The following is a 27,639-nucleotide window of genomic DNA, read 5'->3' on the forward strand; positions in this document are numbered from 1 at the left end:
TCCTGTGTTCCCTACAGTATATTTTTTCTATAATGGCACTTCTGTTGGAGCTGAGGAACAATATGTAATTACATGCTTTATTGTTATCATTTGAGCCTCTGGGTATTGTGTTGGTGATGAGATTTTCTTTAAGCACTATTCTTTTATAGTTCTTTCAAAGAGAAAGAGAAAATTCCTCCGATTTCCACAGAGAATCTTAATTATTAAGAGTACAGTCTCTAACAAATGCTGCAGGTTCAAATAACCAGAATTGAATCGTAACAAAGGTTAAAGGGGGAGCACGGTCTGAGTACAGTACGGTTTTTTTTTTTCCTCTCACACTAAATTTGCCTGTGCTCTCGGACAAGTCTTTGAACTGCCTTTCTAGGGTATCATAATATATGTTTAGCAGCAGAACAGTGCTAACAGAAGAAGCCTTAACTTGATTTTTCCCATTTTTAACCTCCAGCAACCAACCTGACACACCTGGACAGAAACCATCCCAAGACTTCCATTTTGTGCTGCCAGTAACCTGCACGACTTCACGCTGGAAGGACGCAGCCGAGGAGGTGCCGCCCTCCGCGCTTCAGCAGGCCTTTGAGAGGAGATTTTCTCAGAAAAGAAGCCGACCAGAAGAAGGAGGCACCGGTATCGCCCCTGCTCGCAGCCCCGCCGCGGAGGGCAGCCGGAGCGGTCCGTCTGGCGGGGCGCCGGGGGCACCCCGCGGGAAGCGCCGGCCGCGGGACACCAGGACTTGGCGGGAGGACCTCAGCCGAGGCCCGGCGGGCCCCCCCGGCCCAAGCGACTCCACCGCCCGGCCGCGACGTGTTTTCCTGGACGCGGGAGAAAACGAAGCCGCTTTCCCTGGGAGTCCCTTCGGCGAAGCCGGCTCTCCTCGAAAGCTCCCTGCGGAGCGGGAGGGGAGCGGCGCCGGCTCCCGCCCACGGCCGAGGGCACCTCCTGAGGGGACGGGCCGAAGCGGAGCCCCGCCCCGGCGGCGGTGGGGAGGGAGGAGCGGGAAGAGGGAGGTGCTGCCGGCGGCGCCCCGCCCTCCCCCGGCCGGGCGCTGCGGAAGCGCAGGTGGCCGGGGCTGCGTCCCCGTCGGACCCTCGGCGGCGAGAGGCGGAGCGAGAGCCCGGGCAAGGCGGCATCCTTCAGAGCGGCCATCGCCGCGGCTCCATGGAGAAGCGGGGCGCGCCGCTGGCCGCCCCCCCGCGGGGCCCGGTGCTGCACATCGTGGTGGTGGGCTTCCACCACAAGAAGGGCTGCCAGGTGAGGGGGCGCGGGTGCCGCTCCTCTCCTCGCCCGCCGGCGGGCGCCCCCTGTCTCCCGCCTCTCCCCTTCGCTCCTGCGCTTCCTCCCTGCCTTCCCCCGGGTCCCCTCCCCCGCGCCGAGCGGCGTCTGCCCGGCTGCCGCCCTCAGCCTGCGGCGGCGCGGCTGCGGCCCCGCGGGGAAGGGGTGAGCCCCTGCGGGAGGGGGCGCGTCTGATGGGGCCGGGGGCGCTTCGCTTTAGCCCATGGGCGGGTAAAGGAGCGGTTTGAAACCGGCGGGGCGCCGGGAAGCGCGTTAGGGCCCCCGTCGGCCGCGGCCTCCCCGTTCCCCCGCGGAGGGGGCCGGGCGGGGCCGGGGGTTCCCTCAGCCCGGGGCCGCGGGGCGGGGGCCGCCCGGCGGGGCCGTGACTCAGCCCGCTGCGGGCGGTTCGCGTTTATTGAGCTGCGTACGTGACCGCTGCCCGTCCCCGCCGGGGGGGCGAGGCGGGGCGAGGGCCGGCGGGGCGAGCTCCCCGCCGCCGGCCGGCCCCCCGTTTTCCTGTAAATGCTGGGAGACGGCTTAAATCGTGGCACCCGGATCTACTGTGAGTCGTGCGTGCTTAAGGCATTCGGAGAGACAGTTAAGAGAAAAGCAAATTATTTTTTTTTTTTTATCTACCTTCCCTTCCTGCCGGCCCAGCGCGGGCAGCACCGCGGTGAACTCTCACAGGTACAGCTCGTACACAGACAGCCTGGTGGGCCCAGGGTGTACGTCCGCCCTGGATTTGAGTTTCTTTTGCGCCTCTCTTCCCTTCTTTCATAAATGCTTGACTGCTTTGTGTGGCCTGTAAGGTAGAAGAATTTTATGTTGTGTATTTCATAAGTATTTCATGCTCTGATTTTTTTTTTTTTTTTTAACCCTTGAAACACGGGATGCTGTTGCCCGGCTGGGCTGCACAGAGAGTTGCTTTGCTGTGTGACAGGAGCAGACAGGTACAATGTTGGATTTGCACTGAGTCTTTTTCCATGGAGCGTTCTTAGTCTTTACAAAAATTGCCAAAACAATAATGAATGTGATGGTTGTTGTTGTACAAGAATGAGTCTGACACAAACGCGTTACATACAAGGTAGCAGAGAGTTAAATAAATATTTGCTAATGCTTCAGGAAACAAAACAAACACAGCACAGTAACATGTAAAACAATTCCTCGTACCAGCAGAGGCGGAAGCAGAAGTGCAATAACTCATCGTATGCATTCTTCCATCTCTTCTTCTGAAAGACCTGCACGGTTTTGCAACGCATCCTTTCTCCTCAGGGTGTCTAGGGGCTCTTCGCATGTGGATGTTCGCAGGATCAGTTCCCACAAAGTAGTTCAGTCATCTAGGTTGCAAGGTTTGCGATATTTATCAGTCACTTTCTTGTCAAAGACTGTTAGGAGATGAGCGTTAGTTGGGGGTCTGGAGGAGGAAGAGTGCGTTTTTGCCCTCACCTTGTTGTTGGCCTCTTGGAAAAGACACAGGTTGGAGACAAGCAGAGGTGGCTTTTGTTGCTTCTGTTCTTTTGGGGCCTGTATTTCTTTTCTTGTAGCATTATGCAGTGTTGATAGAAAGCAAAAAAAAACAAACTAACAACAACAAAAAAAACCAAACAAAAAACCCCAAACTGTAAATTAGTAGCAGTGAATTTTATCTTGCTGCCAGTAAAATGTTTGTAGAAGTACGTTTTCAGATGTTGTCAAAAATTTCGTCAGAATACCTCTGAACCAAAGTCATCTTTAAGTATCTCAAGAAATGAACCGGAGAAGGTGGGGAGGGGACGGTGTAGCTGTGTCACAGGGAGAACTACAGGAGTATAATGACAGTTGGTAGAACCACAAACAGCCAGGCTTCCTAAGGGAAATCTAACCAGAAATCTAATTTTAAATATATTCTACCTCTGACTTAGCAGATTTGTTACTGAACTATAAAAATAGTTTCCTAAAAGAACTGGAGGCAGGCAGCTGCGCAGCTATAGCCTAATGAGTTTGACATCAGTAGTATGCAAGGCTCTAGAGAATTTTTGAAGGAAAGAATTAATTAACAACACGAAACTAAGTAGACTGAGTCCTGTGGGCATTCACTAAAGATAGATCATGCCTGACTGACCTGCATCCTTTGTAAAAGTAAATGATTGATTTACTTTCTCTGTAAAAGAAACAGAGTAGCTCGAATCTGCCTGGAACTTGATAACTGATCACACAGCACTACAAAAAAAAGAAAGTTTTCAGGTTTTTTTAAGGTGTTGATACTGGAGAATTAGTACAAGAGCTGGTACTTGGTTACGGAACAGTATAAAGGAGGGGAAGCAGCAACAGATTTGTCAGAAGAGGAACTGCTGGTCTGAAAGGTGCTTGCAAGGGGTGTTTCTCGAGACTGAATTTGGGCCCACATAAGTGGTGCTGGCATCGTTTACACAGTAAAATCTAACTGATGAGCAAACTTGAGGAATGAGTGTTACAAAGGAAGACTGGAATGTCATGCAAGAGCTGGATGATAAGGAATGCTGGAATGATACAAATGGGGTTCATTAAGAAGTCATGCAATAGGAATGAATAATAACAGTATAGGCTTGGGAATTAACATGAGGAGATCTCTGGAAGAGAAAAGAGGCTGTGTATGATCAAGGATAAGTCACAAAAGTGGTGTGATTTGGAGGCAAGAGTGGCAACAAATATACTCCAATAGTGTAGTAATATGTTTATTGATGCATAAAAATTCTGATCCACCTTTCAGAAAAATGGGTTTGGATTCTCTTTGTCACTTCCAGGAATGGATGAGATAGTCCTTGGGCAGTCTGTTTTCGAGGAGAACATAGAAGAGTTTGGCTGGGTAGGATTTTGAGGCTGTATTCATATGAAGACTGTAAGCTGCCTCTGCAAATACAGGAACATTCTCCCATTTTCCTCTCCTGCCTCTTCACAACTGGAAAGGAGAGGCGGTTGTGTGGTAAGTTGAAACAGGGAACTGAGGTGACCAAAAAGTAAGCCTTGTTTTGGTGGGTTGTTTTTGAGGTGCTTGGTTCATGGGTCCTGTTTGCCAAGTGAACATCTGCAGAAGACAGGTACATGGGCACAAGAAGACTAGTATGGGGGTGGAAAAGAGTGTCTCTTGAAAGTGACAGCCTGGGACTTTCTCTTCTTGGTTTTCATGTTTAATAATGGCCTTTGAAGTACTCATTGAACCACTGCATTAAATGCAATTGTATTCCAGGAGACTGTCAGAAACTGAAAAATAAGGAGGAAAAACGAACTGTTTAATCTAAAAGACAGTGCTGGCCCAGAAATAAGTGGATATGAACCGTCTGCAGACGCGCTGCAGATTGCATACAAGAAACTGCTAATTGCAGAAAAGCAAAGTTCCAAACCAGCTTTCAAATGGCAGTAAGTCAGAGTGAACTTGGGGAGCTTAAGATCGAGATATCATCCAGCTAGCCTGCCTGTCGTAACAGGCTTGCCTGACAAGGCTCCTTTTGGGTTCTGTGTTTCCATCTCTGTTTTCTCTGGGGTCTTACTAGGAAACGCATGTGGAGTCATATACTTTGATGGATTTCTTGATGCTAGGTGTTTTCATTAGCTGGCTTTCCCTCTGAAGCTGTATTATGGAAGGAAGGGGATAGAAATACATGTGTGGTGTAAAGCTGATGTGTACAGAGGTGTGTAACTTGAAACTGAGCTCTGACATTCTGGATTCTCCGGGACTGCTGTTGGTAACAGACGTAATTGGATTCTTACGCATTCTTAGACAAATGTTGTTCTGGTTAGATCCTGATGTCTGAAGTGTACAGCTCTTCCTGTTGATTAACTTACAACATAAGAAACGTTTAACCTATAAAGTGAAGACTTTTCTGTGCAGTTTGGAAATGTATAGGAACATCTTTTTCTTGCGCGGACTTGAAAAACAATCCATAGGCATTTGTTTACCAAAGAGAAGACGAGTCAAGGAACCGGGATGTTTCTGTGTGCCTTTTGAGGGATAGCACGAGCGCGATGATTGTTCCACGTGCTCCTTCCGGGGGCCCGCTGTTGGACCGTGGGTCTTTTTGCTGCGTGAAGCAGGATTATATATAAGACAAAGTGAAGGCTTACTGTTCGTACGTTGTTTAGTCTGAGGATGCAGTTTCCTCCGCAATTGTTAAAAACGTGCTCAGGAAGCAGATGGGCCCTTTACTACTCCACTGCCTGGCCTGGCACAAGAAGCCCCATCTCCTCTTGATGCTAGGAGGCTTGGAGGCTATTGCCTCTGAGTAAGCTCAGGCCCTGTGTCACCACCAGTCAGGCCATACAGAATCTCACTTCGCTTGGGGCAAGGCCCAGCTTTCCTGCACTCAGGGTGCTGAGCAGTTCTTCAGATCGCCTCTGACCTTGTGCAGTGGGTGACCATTGTCTCACGTATCCTCTCAAGGGCTTGACTACCTTCCAAATTGCTCCTGACTTAAACATATACATTTCCAACTGTGTTGTGGAAAAGAAAGAAGTGTGAGTAGTGGGGAAGGTGCTGTGTGTGTCCTGGACTGCTCACATTGCCAGTCACTTTTGTTTGCTTGGGATCCTTGCTCTGTAAAATAACGGCAGCTGATCTTGACCCACTCCTCTGTACACCAGTGGAGAATGACATTTCAAACTTGGTGTCGCAGACGTGGGAGTGGATTACTGTAAATACCGAAAGGCATATTCCTGTGGGATCCCACAGGTTGTCCTAAGGATCTTCAAAGTACTTTAACTTTTTAATGTAAATGTGACGTTTGCTTTCTCCAAAGGAGTGTCGGAGTTGCCTGTCTGTGCTGGTGTGTTTTTGTGAGGACTGTTTGAGGACCAATCCCCCTGTCTTGCCTGACCGTAGATTTTCTTCCTGGCATGCAAAGGAAACTTAAGACCAGGAAGGAAAGGGCTGATACCTAAGTCTTAGAAAAGAGCCTGAATATGATCTTTGAGCGGGAAGGATGCCCTTCCTGAATTGTGTATGTGCTCCTCCTGTCATTTGGGAGCTTCAAGTACTTGAACTCCGTAAGGTCATACTTGTTGCAATCTGCAGAAATCGGCACATACCATGGCCTGAGCAATCCGTGCACGTGGCCTTTTTTACTTATGCCTAGGGAGCGTGTGAGGGCTCAAGGGGAATGTCTCCAAGCAGAATTGTTGGCAAGTTAGGCTTGACTTTGTTTGCAGAAGTAGGAGATGTCTCGGGAACAAGCAAGTTCACTCTGCTCGTTTTGTCAACTCTTTTGAGAACTGCCTACATTTCCAGGTCTCCTGCGCCTTTGACTGCAGCACTTGTTTCAAAGAGGGAAATACTGAAGTCGCTCTCTTCAGTATGTTCCACAGGCAGCATTTCTGGAGGCATCTTTTCTTTTGTTAAGGTGAACGCTTCAAGCCTGTCTCAGTCCCCATTTGTTTGCTTTCTTCTAAGACCCTGCTTTACTGGAGAATTACTTTTTTCCCATATCGATCTTTGCCAGCCCAGGAGTTGCTGTGCTTGTTAGATGTGCTTGATGCTCTTAACTGTGTAAGTGAAGTGTATGCTGCTTTGTCTTTAAAGTCCTTGTGTCTTTGTTTTGGGGGAGCACAGTAGGCAGATATTATGCAATTGGTAATCTTCTCTACTGACTAAACAAGATCTTGTTAGAGGAACAACAGAAACAAAAAATAACTTGAAAAGGATCTAGGCTGGAATCAAGCTGAAGGGCTTTGTTCTTGGCTCTGTTGATGATAACCTGTAAACATTGGCACAATTCCTTTGGTTTTGTTTCCTGCTTGTAATAATATTATTTAAGCACTTTAAAGGACCCTTATGAGCATGAAATCTCTTGATGAAGTTAATCATAGCATACATCGAGTATCAAAGATTAGCCTGTTGTCTAAAATATGTGGATTTGCATATGTTCAACAGGTTGAAACTTTGAAAGAAGCTTTTAGCTTTTATTAGAAAGGCTACTCAAATTAGCATGGGATGCTAACCGTTTTAAATACACAATGCATTGCTGAGTACACATGTAATTGCTGTCTCACACTTCTGTAAACAGTACCACGATCTCTTGTGTAGAATTAATGATGGGTTCCACTCTATGTAATCCACTTATTTAGTATTTTGTGTTCATTGTTCAAGAAAAACTCCCAGGTATGGTGGATTTTTGTTTGTTTTGTTTCTGTGTTTATTTTTTCAAGCTTTAAAGAGTGCTATGCTTTGATAATCTTGCAGTTGCTTCTTTGAAGTCCAGGACAAGAAGTAAAGTATTTTTCTGAAGGATTCCATAGTGAATGTTTTCTCCACAGTTATCCTGATGTGTGAATTGAGAGATGGTTCCTAAAAACCTATTTGCAGTTTTGTAACACTTCCCATAGTCATCATCATTAACTTTGATCTTATGATCTGTCTGTTCTTTGTATGTGTCATAACATCCAAGTAGTTATTTAAACATTCTGGACCAGAAATCTTGACCTTTCTCTTGAATAAACAAATGAATGTGAAATCAGTAAAATCTGTATTTCTGTACCTCTGTGGCACTGTTCATCTACCTGTTTCAGAATGCTTTCAAATAATAGCTCAGGCTATCAGCACTTGTATAAAGGTGGCAACGTAATTTACATACACATACAACAGAGGGAGGTTCAAAGGTGTAAAATCCCTGAACAGAGGTCACTCCAATTGCAGCAAATTGGAACTTCTAAGTCTCAACTTTGTGTTCCCTGATCTGTTGGTTCTGTCATACAACAATGGGGAAGGTTTGTCATTTAAATCTGATTAAATTGTGATTTAAATAATAAATTGTTCTCAGTGCTGAAGGGGTAACAATGTTCTTAGATTTTCATTTGGCTGCATGCTGCAGTTGTTATGGTGATTCAGATAAAATCATTGGTGTGCTGGTTTTCTCTGGATTTGGCTATGCTAGGACTAGTATATCAAGAAAGCTTCTTTTAAAAATCCCTACTTCGAGTGAAGAACAAATAGTGACTTATTTGGAATGAGGGATCAAGTTTTAGGTGTAATTTTAATCTGTTGGGGTTTTTTGGTCACTGCTGTTTAGCATTATATTAAACATCCTTCTGCTTTTCTTTCTTAAGTGAGAGAGGAAGAGTTGGTATCCTCAAAATGAAATGTGTTGAAATGATTTGTGAAAGGAAAAGTTTTTCTAAATAGTAATGTAATGAGCGGGTTTTGCTGATCTCCTTTTCTTCATTTGAAGCAATTATTCTACCTAATTGTGCAGTACAAGCAATGGGAGAGATCATCAAAGCAATTGTTCAGAGAATGGAATGGGTTCGCTCCCTGTAAATTAGATTCTGCAACTTACTGAAAGCATCTTTGTCTTTAACGTAGTACTGTCATTCTAAATATTTCAGATTTTCTTAGAGATTGGAGATTAAATCCTCTCTCCATTGAACGAATGGAAAAACTTATTTGGGTCTGGATTTTTTTCATTTCTAGTCTGAAGAGAAATCTTCCAAAATACCTGTATTAAAAGGAGAGCTTATATAGTGACTGTGCTGAGTAAGAGGGGTTAACTTGTAAGTGGAGTAGTTCAGTCATGTGATAGTAGATGGAGTGGGGAGGATGGGGAGTTTATACTGGCTTGCCAGCACATTTTAAATTATCACTGTTTAGTGTTCACTGAGGATCTTACTCTTAGTGTGATTGCTAACACTTGACACTTTTCACAGATAAGGAAAACGACCTTACTGGAGCATAAAGTTCACCAAAAATTAATGCCAACTACCTGTCTAATGTTTGAGTGTGATAGTTCAGGTGGATATGCACATATATTTTGGAAATTCCTCTTTTATCGATGTTCTTTTTTAACCTCTCTTCTGACTGTGTACTTGTAATTTAGTAGAAGAGAATATCAATGCATTTTTTTAAAAGAAAAACTGTCATGTTAGTTCCTGAATGTAGGAACTGAAATACTTTTTTCCTTGCCTGCATTCATCTTTTTTTTTTACTGTGAGTTAATGAATGTCTAGTAAATTTATTCTGGCTAGGAAATCCCTTTAAAGACAGGGAACCAGAACAGATTGCCTGGACTTTTTTTCATTCCACAAACAAGATAGGACTGTGTATCAGCAGGTGCTTTGCATCCAAACTGTTAGATTCAATACAAACTGCATATAAAAGGTTAGTTAACGCAGCAGAATTACAGAAAAATAAAAATGTCAGTTCCAGAAAGCGAGTTGTACTTCAGTTTAGGGAGTTTTTTTAAATTAAATTTTATTTTAACTTGGTAACCCATAAGAGTTGAAATACTTTGTGTAGTGAAGAACACATTTATTTCTCCATTAAATCACAACACAATATTCTGTATTGATTTCAGTTCTGAAATCCATCAAGAGCTATCTGCTTACAGAACAAGACAATTTGAACAGGCAGAAAGCATTGCCATCAAAAACCCTTGACAGGCATAATCAATATTTCCAGCTGTAATGAAGATCCCTGACACTTGGAAGAGCAAGAAATGAGTGGAGATTCTAGTTCATGTTTTATGTAGTTTATTCTGAAATCTCTGAGGAGTTCAGCTTTGAATTTGAATTTCATTTTGTTGAGGACTCTTTTTATAATTCACTTGAGGAGACGCAAATCTATAAAATCTGCTCTGGCAGTCAGCTCTGAAAACTTGCATGTATTTCTTTGTTCCTATTGACTACTAAGCTTTATTAAAAGACTTTATTTCTCATATTTGCAGGCATTTTTTGTAATGCATATATGTTTTGATGACGAACAGGGAAACTGAAGTACATGTTTATGTATGCACATGCATATATATATGGATTTACATAAAAATCCATTGTATTTAAATAAAAAATGAGCCCTTCATTCTGTGAAGAAGGAGAAGAAGAGCTGTGAGACAGGTCTATTCTGTAGTGTCATCCCCCTATCATGGATGGTCTTGGGTTTAAAGTGTAAGATGAGAAAAAACAATCCTTTTTTTTAAGTTCCCTTAACTAGAAACACTGTACTGTACAGTTTGCACACACAGGCTGAGAGAAGAATTTTACTGAGGCTCCAGTTGTTCAAAAACTCAGAAGTGATAGAACTGAGAGTCTCTCTACCCCGTTATTATCACTTTTCTACATGTGCAGTGCTCAGTTTCAAGATTTTCAATAACTATGGGGTTTTAGCTTTTCTTTTTTTTAAGGCTACTCAATGTTCTTATAATGCTTCGGTTTTGAAATAATGTTTTTTTCTATGCAAAGGATTCCTGCCTGCAATTGATGCAAGTCTGCAAATTGAGCTGTAGAAATCAAGCAGAATGTCTAGAAGATGAGGAACAGTTAGGGTGAGTTTCACCTGCATTGATTCAGTCATCTGCAAGTTAGACTTAGAAGTCTGAGCTAGCTCTCTTCAGAGGCAATGGAAAGAAGCAGATAGGTTGAATCATCCTCTGCAGGTGTCTGTTTTCTCTGACTATGCAGAATGCTTAGGAAAACTGGCTTGGAGATCTTGCTTTTTGACACGTAGTCAGCTGACATGAATCCCACCTGCAGTGACTACTTGGGAAAAAGTTTGACTTATCTCTTTGAAATGAAATCACTGGGAACTCTTAAGTCAGAGGAGGGGTGGAAGGAAGTTCTCCAGGGCATTGCATGCTGTCCTTGCTGTTGGATTGTCCTTTTTCTTTTTCCTCCTTCTTTGTTACTTCCACCCTTTCGGCCTTCGCAATATGAGGTGGTACTTCTAAAAGCAGTGATCTATTAAACTACACAAATGTGATTCCTCCTTAGAAACCAGGGTACTTCCTACATGGATCCTCTTGGGGAGGAATAGTATGTCATAATGTATATCAGGTCTATCATAAAGTACATCTGTAAAATAGATTATATAGGGCCACTTAAGCAATCTTAATTCTGCTTTATCTGAGTTTCGTGATCTTCTTTCACTTATACGTGCACATGCGTGCAGAAATCTCTATATTAGAACACATATTTTTGAAAGAAGCAGACTAATGTAAAACAAGATTATCATCAGTGTCACTAATGCCTGTTCAGTTTTTTGGATGTGGAACAATTGGAGCCTGCAGAAATCCCTATTGCTGGGAGTATCTGATAGCAGCTGAGGTGTTGATAGCATATTGTGAGCTAGAACAAAGTAGTTCTTCAGCAAATTTCATGCTGTCAAAAGAACACAGGAGCCAGATCTCTCAGCTTTATTCTGGACTTTAAAAAGGAGTATTCCTTAGTGAATACATGTTTTTCATATAGCTTAAATTGTCCTGCCCTTCTTTCCTTTAAATATGTCTTCTAATTCATTATTTTGGTTGGAACACAAAATACAATTGTAATTCTGCAAGTGCTTGGAAGCAATGATGTCTTAGATCCTTACTTAGAGTATTTCCTTGTCAGGAATGATGCTTTGAAGGTATTCACTGAAATCTAAGGGACCCGGGGTTTCCTCTGTATTCGATGGAAGGAAGCTCCTACAGAGGATGCATCTGAACCCCTCTTTGTTGGCCATGCAGTGAAATAAAATACCTGATTCAGGATGTTAGTGTAGATGCTCCTTCACTATCTATGTTTTAAAACTTAGGAACCGTGCTTTATTTATTGCTAAGGTTACTCTTCCCGCAAGAATCCAGTAATAATTCTGTAAAATAGTGTTTTCAGCCAGCCAGTTTGAATCTGGACAGCATCACATTGTATGATATAATCCTCTTCTGTATTGCAGATGTTTACATGAAGCTTCTAACATTTTATTTTTCTTTACAATCTGTGATTTGAAAAGGATAGCAGGGAGTTCTCAGTATTTATATGTGTACTAAATGGCAGGCAGTTTCTCTGCTCCTTGTCTGGATGCTAATTCCAGTGTTTGTCTCTCCTTCAGAAGTCAGATGCTCTTCTGTTTTGCTTACTGGCATATTTTGTTTAAAAGGCTCTATGGATTCTTGATAACTAACTACAAGTCAGGGTCTGCATTCCCTCTTCCTTCCACTGCCAAAATTAATCCTTTTTCTATTGTATGTGGTTTTTTCCACCTCCTTGCATAATTATTCTTTGTGGGTTACTTACCTTTAGCTCAGGACTTCAGTATTTCACCAGAATGTTTTTGGGTTGTTTTTTTGTTTTTTTTTTTTAATATTATCAAGATCTCTTTTATAATACGATGAATAAAAAAAGTTGAAATTGATAGAGCAAGTAAGGCTGATTTCTTGTGGCGTTTTCTTGCCCTTTGTGCTTTTTTCCAAGTTAGCAGCAGTTGTAGAAAGAGTGACACCGTGTGTTAAGGTGAAGAATTTAACTTTTCTTGATTTATTTCCCATTTCTTCTTCAGTACTCTCATCCTTTACACTGCTTTTATTTTATCATCCATCAAATGTTAAGATTTTCTGTGTGCTTGCTTTGTTATGCTTTTTTATTTTCATGTATACATTTTACAGCTCACTAGTTTATTGCTAAATGTCCCTCAAGAGAAGTTGCAGTATCTTTAAATAGTTTTTTACTGATAAATTTGTGTTTAGATTTTGTTCAGTAATTTTAGAAATGTAGGTCTGGAAAAAAGAGTTGGTGAAAATGGCCGGAAACCCAGAGGGGTCTCCATAGGAAAAGATGAAAGGATAGTACTGTAAAGATGCTGATCATGGGGATCTGTGGTAGACATGTAGTGTAGTGTGAGGAAGAGAAAGGTTGTCCCGAATACTGGGGAAAAAGAGGTAAATGGAAAATAAATGAAAGGTGAAATTGGAAGGCAGGATTTCTTGGGGAAAGGAAAAGGAGGTTCTTTTAGGCCAATGTGTGGCCCCTCATTGCAGTCAAGGGCATAAAAATATTTAAAAGCAGTGTTTTGCTCTTCGTATAGTTTCTGAGATTATTCAACATCCTGTAGGGTAAAATAGAGGCTTGCATGTGTTAAGATGGTTACCTAGTCATGAGCACTTGAGGAGCTGAGAAGCCAAATCTGATTTCAGGATGTATGCGCCCCAGCAATGACCCCTGCTGACACTGGAGGTGCAGCAATGTGCTACTGGCTATGTGCGTACAGGGGAGAAGGTATTCAGCTGCTGGGTGATGTTTTCTGCTTGAACAGCTATTTCATATTTCTCTTGAGGAGCAGGTACTAGGCTGGATGGAAGCACTGTAGAAGCCAAATCTGCCCAGGGCCTATCACTTAGACCATGAGTCATGACCACCATGAGTCAGTCCATGGGTGCTTTGGAGGAAGAGACGAGGAATGCTAGTAGGAAGAAAAGCTTTGTTTCATACCATTGCTGAAGAAAAGGTGCTAGGCTGACTCACAGAGGCTTGCTTGTTTGGTAACAGTTATGTATTCTCTCTTTGCCTCCCCTCTGTTTTTGTTTGTTTAGGTTGAATTTTCCTATCCTCCCCTAAAGCCTGGAGAAGGACATGACAGCCACAGTTTACCAGAAGAATGGAAATACTTGCCATTTCTTGCCTTACCAGATGGCGCTCACAACTATCAGGAAGGTAAGAAACGAGAGAGGAAGTTGTATTTACTACTTCTCCTGCAACCGGAAGAAAAATCCTGATATCTGACCAATTGGTCAACAATTCTTTTCACTGTTAGACTTCCTGTACTTTTTGTTTAAGCTGCAAAATAGATTGGCAATGATATGTTGCTTCAGAGTTTAAAGTGAAAATAGATCATAAAGGTGTACCTCCTACATCAAGAAATCAGATGTCAATAAAAGCTTAAGGGATGTGATATGTAACCTAGCACATAACCTAACCTAGTGATATCGTGTGATACGTAACCTAGCGCAAAACAAGGCTACCTGCTTTCTCAGAAGTTCTTTGAAGGGGGAATAAACTCTTGAGTAAAACCTAATCCAGTTTTGAGGTGAGGGAAAAACAAAATTCTAAAATTCAGCTTTGTAATGTATGTAGTCATTATGATCCCCCCCCCCCCCCCCCAATTTAGAGATTCTTAGAATGACCTACAAGTCATTCGGTGTCTGTAGAATGACATGTTTTGAAAACCAGCAAATGTAAAGGGCAGGAACAGGAGCTTTTGTCAGCGGAATGAAGATAGACGGATTCCTTCGCCACGTAGTTACCAGCAAGTTCACTGCAGGGTGGGTTTTTCTTGTTTGGTACTGCATTTATTTCTTTGTTTATTTGACAGCAGTTCAGTTCATTGCCGTGACACTTATATGCGTGTTCAGTTATGTCATCTTTTTTCTGCACAGCAGTGAACAAGGAAGTCAATTAAACCAGCAAAATGACAGAGACCCTTTAATACTACTTTTAATAAGTTGTTGGGTTTTGGTTTTGTGGGGTTTTTTTGTTTGTTTTGTTGGGTTTTTTGTTGTTTTTTTTCTTACTTGATGTACTTCGTTTCCTAATTCCCCAGCTTCCAGAGACCTCATTTGGAAGCAAAGAAAGTCATATCAAAATAAATCCCTTCCTAGCAGCAGTAAGAGTCTCTCTGACTCTGCTCTCGGTAATGAGTTTTCTTCAATTTCTGCATTATAATGGTAGGCTGCATTCAAAGCTGGGAAAATCATATGCAGCTGCACTTACCTGTTCCTTCTTGGCTCAGTACCATCCCAGTTAATGCTCAACTTTGAGTATTTTCGTTGCTGCAGTAAAAGATTATCAATGTGTATTTTTTGGTAAGAGACTTGGCAGCAAAACTGATGTATATCCTTGTGTTTTGTAGACAAGAATACACATGAACTTGAAACACACAAATATGTTTCAGATAATAGTTATGTTTACTGTAACTTTACTAGGTATCTATCTATTTTTGAGTTTTAAACTAATTCCCACTGACAGTTGCATTTCTGCAAAGAGGATGACTTGGTACAGAAAACAGTCTTAAAGGCTTTCTAAAACCCTAAGTGATCTCCATAATATAATTAAGCTTGTTCAAGGGAATAAGCTTTGTTATAAACAGTCCCTCTTTCTGTTGGACTTAATGCATATGGGATTGTCTCTTCTGTTCATTTTGTTACTAGAAAGCAAACAACAAAATTAATAGTTGGTTTCAAAACAGAATTCACTCATGTTTTGAAAGGCAGTCATAATGTCCTCTCCTTTACATAGGATTTAGCAACTTTTTTGCAGTGTTAGCAAGTGCGTGTATGTATGTATGCGTGTATATCTCTCAAGCCATAAAAGCCTTTCTCCTGTCATATTTTATAGAGATTTTTTTTCTTTCATGTCACACTTGCACAGAGACAGTAATTATTTTGTGTGAGATTAGGATTCACAAATCCTTTTTGTTAGCAGAGTGCTGCTGCTGCATGGATATCTACCTTGGCAGTGGTAGTAGCTACTCTAATCTTTCAACTGTATATGTCCTCCTTGGTGGTTGGTTTGGGTTTTTTTTTTTTGGTCGTCCCCCCCATCTTCATTGCATTTACCCCCTTAATGGTATCACACTCCAACTGTACACCTTGCTTCATAGTGCTTTGTCTTTGCTCCTCTGTGCTGAATTGGGAAAGCAGCGTGCCTGTAGGTTTCAGTGGTACTTCTCTGCTGTCAATAGCGGTTTCTGAGAACCTCTCAGTGGGCTTATAGGAGCTTGATCAGGCTAAACATGAGGCTGTTGTCAGAATATCCATATTGGCACAGCTGGAGGTTCTTCCACAAAGCATTTTGCAATTTGGAAACAGTTTGGGTGCAGGCATAGCTTTATAGATGACTATTTGTTTCTATTTTTTTTTAAAGTCTCAGAAAATAAGTGTGCCAGTATTTTCAGCAGTAAACCTTTTATAAATAAGTGATGCTGAAAATAAAAACTACTGAATTTTTGTTTAGTGACTTATGAAACAATCTTTTCTTTTTCATAGATACCGTGTTTTTCCATTTGCCACCAAGATGTGGGGATCGAACCACAGTATATGGCGTCTCTTGCTACAGGCAGATTGAAGCAAAGGTAACTTTCCAAGCTGTGAATTATATTAATGAAATAATAGGCTTGATGCATTAACGACCCTAAAATTCAGCGGCTTGCATTATACCAACAGTCAAACTGCGTGATCAGCTTACATTAAAAATCCATGAAAATGTGCACAGTAGGTAGCTACAGAGCTTGAGGACTATTTCTTTCCCTTATGTCAGCAGGCATATTGTGATCTTTTGAAATGTTCAAGGCAATTGAAAAATATGTTTTGGTTCTTGAGAGCTAATCCAGGCATCAGCACCAAGTAGCAAAATGAAGCTGACAGTCTGTCAGGCAGCCAAGTCATGTTTCCAGGAAGTAGGCCTCTTGGGTGGAAAAAGTTGAAATTTCTCCAGTATGTGAGCATGAAGAATTTGAGAGTATTTCCTGGGATCTGACCATGCAAGTGTAGAGATGTTTTCTTTTAACCTACCTTCTTTTCCAAAAGTACACTGGCAGAGTAGACCAGAATCTTCCAATTCATTGTGGCTGCTTACCAATACTGAGCTTGTAGCAGTAAAGCTGAAAAATTGGTGAGAGCTACAGTGTGCAACTGATCACGCTGAGGAACTGATGTACTTGATCTACTAGAATCTGCCCATATTTTCAAAAGTAGTACGGTAGTATGATCTTGTGCACTTACAGTTGAGAAGTCATTACAACTTTCTTTAAAAATTACTCCCTTTTCCAGTGAAATGCCCAGAATCTGGAATGCCATGTGAGTTTGAGTTTTAAATGAGTCTTGTATTCAGAAGATGTAAGTTATGTAGCCGGTTTTAATCATACCTTGATTATATTTCAAGTTGCTGTTTATGCTATAGGAGAAATTTTACAAATGCAGATTTTAATACCATTTCTTTTGAACTAAGTCCATGTTGATTTTAGTTCATTCATTATCTTTGCAGCCAGTCTTCACTGTATTCTGTGACTTAGTCTTGCTCTATTTAACTATGCAATAACTTGGCTTTATTGTACTCTTGCTTCCGGTTTATGCTGTTTAGTAACCAATTAAGAAGATAAATAGATGTTTAAAATGAACTCTTTGGAACAAGTAGAATATAAACCAGTGTGTTTCATATGACAGCTCTAGCACTCTTTCCATCTGTCCTCTTTGTGTGGGCTGCAGTCCACACACTTGCTGTTTTGTACAATTAAGTGCATCACTTGGCTGTATTTCTGCCCCCACCCTTTCTAGCTCTGCTGTTAAGTGCTGGGACCATTTCGTCTGCCTGAGAATGTAGTTGATTCTGCAGATGATATCTCCTTCATTTTATGGCTGGCTCAGAGAAAATCTTTGAGTATAAAGCAAGCAATTTCTAGGCAAAGACTCTTCAACTGTGTCCATTTTCACAGATAATGTTAGAGAAGAACGAGTGATGTGTTGTGGCTTCTTTTCTGTTACATTACCCTGAGTTAAAATGCAATTGCCTTTTCCAAGGCTATTGCCTTTTTCTCATGCTAGTGTCTTTTAAACAGTCCTCTGCCTATCATCATAGCTGTATTTGGATCTTTGCTGTGCACAGTGAGATGGAAACACAACTCTGACATATCAGTGTTATGACCATTTTTACTAGGTAAGGGCATACTGTTGCATGGTTTGGATATTCCACCATTGAAGGCAGTCAGTTTTAGGTTTTTGTTTAAATAGGGGGGTGGTTTGTGGCAACTAGACCTGTGAAAGAATTTTCTTTGAAATTGCGTGTGGGTAAAAATACTGTAATACTTCTATTTCTTAGGCATTAAAAGTACGGCAAGCGGACGTCACCCGAGAAACAGTACAGAAAAGTGTGTGTGTTCTCAGTCAGCTGGTAAGAATGTTGCTTTAACTCCCAAAACACTTTCAAATAACGTATTAAAAATTATTTGTTTTCCGTATTCTTATTTGGAACTTTTGGCTCCAAACACCTCTCTTTAAATCATTGCAGAGGGTAACAAAATACTGAAGTACAATTGAGTCGGAAGGCTATGGCATTTGAGTGAGCTGCCTTGAATTAGTATCTCCTTGTAAGAGTAATTGTAAAAGTGTCTGCCTGTTGTCAGGGACCAGGATATCTATTTGCACTTGTGATTATTCTTAAATGCTACTAACTTTATTTCATGTAGTAGGATTGAGGGGTTTGGCCATTATAATAACTGGAGACAGCGGCTCTTGACAACTGTGAAAGAGGTTTTAAGATAGTCACACATACAGCATACTCGTGTTTGGAAGGAACATCTTGTATTTCTACTTATTTAGCAAAAGCTACTGGTCACCAGGCAGGGAACAGAAATTCTTTCTGTGCTTAAAGCTGAAGAAAGAACTATAACACTGCTCATGCAGCTCCAGTAAAAGCAGGAAAGTACTTTTCCAGAAAGATGTTCAGTGACGGCATGGTATGTGCCATAGAAAGAAAATAGAATTATCATAACTTAAAATGAGCACAGGAGAAAGATGCTGTGAGTTAGCAACTAAGGACTGCCCCTCCATGAACTCTGTGTAATAATGTGTGTATGTTGCAAGATACAAATGGGAGAAGATTAAAGTTCAAAATGAGTGACTAAATAAGTTTTCTTCACTTGCTTTTGTGTTTGTTTTTCTTCCAAGCCTTTGTATGGGTTACTTCAGGCAAAGCTGCAACTCATTACACATGCGTATTTTGAAGAAAAAGACTTCTCACAAATTTCAATTCTAAAGGTAACTTTTAAGTAATAACCACACAGAACAAAGCTTTCAGTGTATGGCTATGGACTTTAGTGTTTTTAATTAGCGCTCAAATATTCCATTTGCACAGGTCATTCAGTTATTCAGCTCTTGTAATAACTTAACATGAGCTAAATGAACTACCCTAATCTGACAGAGGGTCAACTTTCTGATTTGTAATGAAATACAAGAATTAGTGTGATTTTCAGCCTGTATCTCCATTGACTCCCTTAGTAAAACTGTACTTTCTTTCTGGAATAAGACATTGGAATCCTTGAATAAGTGAATTTTATTTATTCTGGGGTTTGTGTGACCATGTGCCATTAATGTTTTCTGGGGTTTTTTTGCCTTTGTTCTAACTTTTACAGGAACTTTATGATCATATGAATAGTTCCTTGGGCAGTACTTTGCTAGAAGGGTCACAAGTTTATCTTGGTAAGTGACTTTTTTTGTACAAGCAGCAGAGATAATGTTACACTAATGAACACATTCCCTTCCTGAGCTAATTTGTTTATGTGCATTAACAGATTAAGCATCAGAGGTCTGTGTGCCTGCACAGTATTCTGTTACGCATTTCTTTATTAATGGATTTAAATAAATGTCAAATAAATGTAGTGTTGCTTTCATAATAGGAGTTAGTTGTATGTTGAAAGCCATGTTACCTCTTGACCTAACAGTCTGACAAGTAACTGCTTGGCTGCTTTTGGGAAACAGTACTTTCTTAATTTTTAGATGGAACTATTTGATGGTGTGGGGTGCTCAAACTTTCATCTACCTGTTATTTGGGATCTCTCTCATTTGATTCTGACTCTTCCCTGTGTTTCCTGAATGCACAGTGTAGTATTTACTTCAGTGTTTCCATAATGCTGTGTGGCAGCCAACAGGAGTAACTCAAGAGTGTGACTGTTCACATTATTATCATCTCCATTGTAAATTTAACTCTTGCTCCTGCTCAAAAGAAAGAATTCTATATGAGTTCTGCTATTGAAATAACGAGGTTCACATAGAATGCATAAATGGGTGTCCCCCTCCCCCTGAAAAATGGTGACAAGAATTAAGTTAGTATCTCTGCTAGCTAGTAAACTGTAATAATTGCTCTCTTTTTGGTATCTCAGGTCTGTCTCCTCGGGATCTTGTTCTTCACTTTAGACACAAGGTCGGTGTTCTCTGCTAGGTATCTAAAGTACAGCACTTACTTTGTGGAATAAAATTCTTTGTGAGGAACTGAAAAATAAACATGTCTAGACATACCTGAGCTAGGAGTAAGAAGACTGTTTCCTAAGTACTTCTGGTTACAGTGTCCTGATTTCCCTTCCCCTCCTGCTTATGTAACTTCAGTGAAAGTAAGTTCCAGACTGACAAGTTTTGTCTATCTGCTGGTTTCCCTGGAGATTTCTATGTTTGTGTCACACTTCTTTAGTCCTGTCCCAAAGTGCAAATGGTATCTCAGTTACGGTCTTGTTTCTGTTTCCTGCTTCTCGTCAGATGAATGCGATAAAATAATATTGCTAATGTCCGTGCAGACACAACTTGGAGCATTTTTCCCTGTATCTTGTAATTTTTGCAGCTTCTGCCATCATAGAAACTGAGGGGACTTGCACCTCTCCTTCTTTTTCCTAATGACTATTGAAATTGAGTGTTTATCCTATAGCTAAGGTACCAATTGCATTTAGAATCTTTTATTAACTGAGAGGCATAAAGGAAACAAATTCGAGAATCTGGGTTTCATGGTATATTTGCGCCTGCTCAGTAGATTTTTTTTGTTTAACTTCAGATGTCTGCCAGTCATGCCCCAGAAGCACCTGTGTTTTTCTTTGAGTGTAGGGAGTCTGGACAGCCACTTCTGATCTAGATGCCTCATCTGTAGATGCCTAAAATTAGGCGAGGTGAATGCTGTTGGTATTTTGCTGAATTCTTTTCTGTATTTCTGTGAAGGAACTCTTTTATGTTTATGCAGTTTACTGTTTTTTAAAATTCTGGAATTGCACAACATGTTCTTTCTAATAAGCTTTGTATGATTCAAATTACACAATTCTTGTTTGTGCAGGTTTTTCTTTATGCATCTCATGCTATTTTATTTTTTTTTTTAAATGAGTGCTCAGGTGGAGAAAGGGTATCAGAACACTGATTTTCACTGGTCAAATGTATTTGATCATTTGACAGTTATGCAGTGGTTAACATGAAATCTTGAATAAGAGATTGTGCTTGCACAGGATTTGTGATAAATGGCACTGGTTCACTCACCATATTTTTCCTTTTTGTGTTTTTTCAGGTCTTGATTCTTTTTAAATTGATTCTTCTAGAGAAAAAGGTAACGTTTTGTAGGCTGAGGAAGGTAATCGAAATAGAAATGCAATTGTTAAATTTTTTTTCGTATGAAGTTATGTAGCATATACTAGTGAAAAACAAATACAGTAAAATAAAAGTATACTTTGCATCCATATATAAATTGGGAAATTATGCTAAAAGTAACTGCTGTGTGTTGATGTATAAATTTGCCTCCACTTCTGTTACGACCACACTCCACCTTATTAATAGCTCTCCCAGCCAGAGTAAGTAAAATGTGATTAAATGTGAGTGGAGAAACTTAATATATTATAAAAGATAGGAAAGGATACACATAATGCAGATAGGTACCTGTGTGAAGGAACCGATACGAAATGCTGGTACTGAAAAGGGCACGTACAGCTTTACAGTTCGGTAAGTACAACTTCTAGTTTGGGCTTTAAATAGGCGTACCAAAGGAAACTAGTGCTAAAGTGTCCTTCAGACCTGAATTGCATGGACACCTGCAGGAGACAGTGTGAAGAGCCGTATCTGTTAGGTCAGGCTGAACTCGGATTATAAATTGGTAAAAACTGTTGAATTCTAGGCTGTGTTTTCTTGAGCTATCTTACTGCCTCAGAAGCAATGCTATCTTAGCAATTTCAGTGGAACACGCAAAATGTACAAGCAGATGTGAAAGAGTAGATACATTTGTTTTCTTCTGTGTATATTTAATACCCTGGAACAGGAACTTTCAGTGAAATGACTATGTATCAGCTCCCAGACACATTTATGCAGGGATTCTTTTTTTGGTTTGCTTTTTTAAAATTCTTGTTTAAAGTTTTGTTTCAGTTTCCCAAACATCACTTTTTTCCTCAGTGAACTTGCTATGTTAAAACCCAGCTTCTTCAGAGTGCTGGAAGGAACATTAGAATTCCCTGTTAGCTGCAACTGGAACGTTAGTAGGACTTAATCTATACAATATCAAAACAGTTGTGTGGTGGTTTTTTTTAAAGTCTATATCCAAGGCCTAGGTATCTTGTGTGAGGCAGTAAATACGGCTTTTAAAAACAGAAGTAGCGGCTTCTCCAAAGCTTTTGCACTTGTCACTTAATTCTGTAAGTCAGATATACCTTGACAGTTCTAAGTATTGATGAGAATAAATGCAGTTTCTGCACTAAAGAGCCATATGCTAAAGACTGCTTTGTTAAAGGCTATGCGAAAGGTATACTTGAGAAAATATGATTGTGACATAGTAGGAGTAACACATGTAGAAATGTATGTAATCAAGACTCAATATGCAAGCTTTTTCCCAAAAGTAACTTAATATGTTCTGAAAGTCCACAGTGGTTTGTTGGGTTTTTTTGTTTGTTTGTTTTTTAAACCTTAGGCAGAAAAAATATTTTCCAGTTAAGATTTTGTAAAGTATCTCTACTGATCTGTTTAAAAACTTATGATAGCATTTCATCAGGTCAGTTCAGCATTTGGACATATCTAAACAGAATACTTTACTGAGCTACAATTCTTTTCTGAAGCTGCTCAAACCACAAGACATAAATGCACAGGAAGAGAGGAGAGGGAGGGTTTCCCAAGCATGTTCATATGACTCAAACATATGAAATTGTTTTGAAAATAACTGGAAGCTTATTGAATAAAGCTGCAGATTGCTTTGTTTTTGTTTTCCCCTAAGCTTAAACAGGAAGACAATACTTGCAATTTCAAAAGGAAGAGTTTTGGTTTTCTGGCACTGCCTGTTTTCTGACAGATGTTAAGGTTCCAGAATAACTGTGGGAATCTGTATGTTAAAAGACCTTAAATATAATATGCAAGAAGCCACTAGTAATGCCAATTTTCCGTGAGCTGAAAAATGCCTGAATGCCACAGATGGGTTTCCTTTAATCCTTAGCAATTTGGTTGATGCCTTTCCACAGGCTAAACAAATTTTTTTTTCACCTCTCAGCTGTTATTAGGCTGGAAGACTACTTCCAGATGGTGATCATTTGACTTTCTGCTGCCAGGACCACCCAGTTTGCTGATGTAAATGTTGTAGGCTATATAATGGGGTTGGGAGGGGTAGGGAAGTGTGCATCTATATAGATGGAAAGATGGCAGAGGGACTTGATGGAACAAATATAGAAAAGTACTTGGCTTAAGTAAGCGGTATACCCAAATAAAAATCTAGACTGGAATAGATTTCTTGAAAACAACGTACTTCTTTATAGACTTAATTATTTCTGTAGGCTTAATTTGGCTAGGAATACATGGTATCTGAGAATCTAAACCTGTAGGGATATCATAGGGTTTCTGTTGTAGTTCGTTGTTACTATATCATGCATCTTTCACACATGCATTATAGAGCAGCATCTTAAATGAAGTTAGACTTTTTTTATTCCTATCGGAGTCAGCTGAAATTCTTTCCTCAGATGAGCTGCTTGTTCTTCTCATCATGCTTTTTCCGTGGCTGCTGCAATTTGAGTTCACCTATTTTGAACATAGAGAAAAGAAAAATTGTGCAAGATAATATACATAGTCTGCTTCTAGCTGAGGTACCATTAAACATTTTTTGATATGCGTTAGGACTGCATAGGTCGTTCTCTTGGTTCCATCAATTCACTAGCTTGTAGACTTGCAAATACTAGTGGAACATCAGTTGTTATTCATCAGTCACCTCTGAAGTGCCTTCCTAGCTTACAGCAGAAGTCTTTTACTAAGTGTAAGTCCACAAACTTGCACTTTTAATTTCATCATATACCTATTAAACTGGCCTGCAAAGTCATCAAATCAGATCATTCTATATTCCGTTGCATTGTTGATTCCTTGTAAGACCTTAGTATTTTTTACTAGCATTGTGCTGCTTGAGGATGTAAAAATTGCATTGTTAAACAAGTTGACTTTGGGTTTGGTTTTTTCTTTGTTTTCTTGTTTTTTTTTTTCTTTTCTTTCCTTTCCTCCCCCCTGAAGGCCTGTCTTAGAGGAACTCCAGCAGTAATATTCAGTCTGCCTTGTGTTTCTTCTTTCATTGCTAGCCTTTGACACCCCCCTTTTTGAACTCCTAACTAATTTACTAATCCCAGTCTCTCTGATTCAATTAAGGAGATTCTGTTTTCCCATGTTATGCCTTAAGTGCTTTACCAAAGTTAGTATCAGTCATGTCTTCTGTTTCCAAAAAATCTTTTTTTTTTTTTTTTTAATCATAGGAAGATACCTGTAATAAATGCATGCTGCATTTATACTGTTTTTCATTTATCTGTGTATCTTTAATATATTTTCTTAGAAGAGATGTTTTTGCATCGTTTTTTGTCAGAATCCTGGAATGGAAATTATTTGGCCTCTGATTTATAACAGAGATTTTAGTGTCCTACAAATGAACAAGAATTTATGTGGCGTGCCAGGAACAACTTTTTTCTGTCAGTCATTCAGTAATTGGATCAATTTGGGAAAAAAATCTGAAAGACTGACAGGAAAATCTGAATGAGGGACAAGTATATATTACACACACGTGTGTATATATAACATATAAATATTATAAAATATAAGGACATAATAGACATATTTAAATATTTACTTTGAACTGTTATAAGAGCTTTTGTTGGTAAGCAGACTTTCTAAAATAACATAAAAAGCAATGCCTTGAATAGTTTGCATGCGTTCTGTCTATCTTTGTCATGCTTAAGTGTAATTTTGTTTTTCTCATTCTCTCCTCCCTAATTCCCCTTTCCTCTCTTGCACGCTCTCTTCCTCCCACCCCCCGCTTCTGCCACCAGGTGCTGTTTTATATTTCTCCAGTAAATAGATTGGTGGGAGCTCTGATGACTGTCCTGTCACTCTTCCCTGGTAAGAAGAGAAGTTTGGACTTCTTTTTATATGCTTTCTGGTGATAACTGAGACTGGCTGTACTGTTTCATTTGAAAAACAACTTACATGACAATAGAGTTATGTTGCTATGTTGCCTGAAAAACGGGTGACTTGTATGCACGTCCATGTACTGTGAACACATCTCCTAATACTTACTACTTGTACGCTATGGGTTATTTCTCGTGCTTAATCGGACCCACTGGGTCTTCTGTATTGCCTGTGGGTAACATAGATGGGACCTTGAATAAGTCATACCTTCCTGTCAAGTTCCTTAAAAAATAAAAACAGAAACCTCTCTCTTCCTTCTACATGCGCCCTTCAAAAAAAGGGGGGGGGGGGGGGGGAACACAAAAAACCCCCCACCTAAACAAACCCCTAACCTTGCTAATTCTTAGCTTCTAACCAGTGTTCTCAAAGCAAAAAAGTTGGGGCAGATTCTTTAGGAGAGAAAGTGTGGGGTTTGGTTTTATTTGGGTGTTTTGGGTTTTTTTGGTTTTTTTGGTTTTTGTTTTTTTAACACACACACCCCCCCCAAAGTAGTGTTTTAAAATACGTGATTTCCACTATGCACATAAGAGCACTTTGTTCATTTTCTTTAACAAAAATCACTTAAATTTCTATTGAGATGCTGATATTCATGCATGCTGTCACTTTCCAGGTATGATTGAACACGGTCTTACTGACTGCTCACAGTATAGACCAAGAAAGAGTATATCAGAGGATACTGGCTTGCAGGAAAATACACCACGGTTAGACGAATATATTTCTGTGTCTGCTGCTGATACTTCAAATGCAAACTTAGGAATGGGAAAGGGAGGCAGGAAGATGACAGGAAACCATTCACTGGAAGGTCAAAAAGCAAACGTGCCTTTCTCCCAGTCAGAGAAGACTTGCAGTGGAGCTCAGTCCTCCAATGGTACTGTGCAGCGCTTGAAAGTTCCTTCCCGCGCTTCTCCAGTATCTTCTGAAAGTGACTGGGAGACCTTAGATCCTAGCGTTTTGGAGGAGTCTAATTTGAAAGAAGGAGAATGTGAAAATACAGCATCAGAACAGGCTGAAAATTTTCTGAGCGAGGGCATGAGCTCGGAAAGCCTTCCAATCACTGTGCAGCCCCAAGCAAATACAGGACACGCGGTTCTTGTTCCAGGACTGATATCTGGGTTGGAAGAGGACCAGTATGGTATGCCGTTGGCTATCTTTACAAAGGTAAACACATTGTTCATGATACCTGGTTACTCATAAAGACATCTGTTTTTCAGAAGTGGCTAATAATTCTGGTTACCCAACTCCAAATGGACAGTAGGGTACTACAAAACATGTAAGTACAGTCTTTGGCAAGTGACTGTGTTTCTAGGCAGGTGGAAAGCGTGAGTGCACGTCTGAGAGGGGTGTGCACACGCACACATGCATTCCACTTTTCTTTCATATGTATACTTACATACTGTTTGCAATTCTACATGATGGTAACCTGGAGCCCCACTGTGATTAATAAATGGTATGTATCGGTAACTACTGTTTTCTTTTACTCTGAAGAATTGTTGATCTGACCTACATGAGGCAAGGTCAGAGTACTTAAGAAGTGTTTAGATACCTTAATCTAAACTAAGATTCTGAAAGCTCTATCTTAGCTGACACCTAATCCTATGTTTTCTTCTTTTAATTTTTTATATATATGTATTTATAAATATGTATGTGTGTGTGTACACACACAAAAATATAAATAAATAAATATATATAAAAATATAAATATATATGTATAAAATTTCACCCTTCTTTACATTATAAACTCCTCCTGGTTGTCTGTGGCTCTTTCCCTGTGCATGGTGCTGAGCTGCTGAATTTTAAGCTTGTGCTGATGCCTAACTGAGCTCCAGGTACTCCAGAGTCTCTCTAAGGACTCTGATGGTAACTAACAAGCAATACATTTACTAGGGCTGGTTTCCGATAAAAAAGAACAGGGAAAATGCATCCCTTTTGAAGATACTTTTGTCAGTAAAAGAAGTGATATAATGCTTTTTGTTTTGTTTTTAATGTAATAACCTTTTAGATGAACATTTGCCCAGAAAGTAAAAGACTCAGATTTGTTTCCTCAAGCTGATGAGGTTCAAAGTGGTGTTTCTTCCTTTGGAGGTGCTTATTTGCGTTTCCTTGCAGAACATTGTATTTGATGGTTGTGTTTGAGCTTCTCGCAATAACTTTCATTGGAAACGGTACACTGCGTGGGCCCAAGCGAGCAGCTCAAGTGTCATTGCCCTGTATTGCCTCTCGTCACTGTTAGAAATGCTTTTTCAACAAAGGTCTGCAATCTGGTGTTTGTCCTTATGGTCTGTCTAATGATCATAATAGCCTGTAAATTGTATTTAGTCTAGTTCTGTTGAAAATACTAGATTGAAAGCAAGAAGAAAATAATTGATATGGGGGACTGCGAGTGCAAACTGTTTGCTCTTAAGCTCATAAAATGGAAAAGTAAACAATTTTAAGGAAGCTGACAGTTTCTACATGTTTACCTTCTGTTCCACAAAGGCACTTTTAATTTGAGTTCATCCAATGTAATTAAAGCAGAAAAGGCTTTACATCTCTAAGTTATCAGAAAAATGTGATTTGAAGTTGTAGTTTAACCACTTACTGGAAGGTTTAAATCTCTTTTAGAGCTTTCATCTCAGGGTTGTTTTATATCTGACAAATTTGAATGGGAGGAGATTTTGCCAGATGGCATAATACTGTCTCAAAGTACACCAGAGCATAA

The 27,639-nt window shown here is 40.2% G+C and overlaps 1 protein-coding gene across 3 annotated transcripts in view; it reads left to right on the forward strand.

The window, feature by feature from the left end:
- Positions 1-1,009: 1,009 nt before the first annotated feature.
- AVL9 (AVL9 cell migration associated) overlaps positions 1,010-27,639 on the forward strand; it is a 38,402-nt gene continuing 11,772 nt past the window's right edge. For 2 of the 3 annotated variants that reach the window (XR_015706856.1, XM_087767478.1), the window contains exons 1-10: positions 1,010-1,251; positions 13,551-13,671; positions 16,002-16,087; positions 17,830-17,901; positions 18,678-18,767; positions 19,142-19,208; positions 19,889-19,929; positions 21,046-21,084; positions 24,803-24,872; positions 25,552-26,099. Coding sequence is in view for 2 of the 3 variants with exons in the window: in XM_087767478.1 (XP_087623604.1) it covers positions 1,159-1,251; positions 13,551-13,671; positions 16,002-16,087; positions 17,830-17,901; positions 18,678-18,767; positions 19,142-19,208; positions 19,889-19,929; positions 21,046-21,084; positions 24,803-24,872; positions 25,552-26,099 (1,227 nt within the window). In the remaining variant the exon portion in view is untranslated. Of the gene's footprint in view, positions 1,252-4,034; positions 4,214-13,550; positions 13,672-16,001; positions 16,088-17,829; positions 17,902-18,677; positions 18,768-19,141; positions 19,209-19,888; positions 19,930-21,045; positions 21,085-24,802; positions 24,873-25,551; positions 26,100-27,639 lie in introns of all 3 variants that reach the window. The other variant, XM_087767486.1, reaches the window with a different exon arrangement.

The sequence above is a fragment of the Nipponia nippon genome, unplaced genomic scaffold (genome assembly GCF_047370975.1).
Source record: "Nipponia nippon isolate SJK-2023a ecotype South Korea unplaced genomic scaffold, ASM4737097v1 scaffold_1, whole genome shotgun sequence".
NCBI classification, from domain to species: domain Eukaryota; kingdom Metazoa; phylum Chordata; class Aves; order Pelecaniformes; family Threskiornithidae; genus Nipponia; species Nipponia nippon.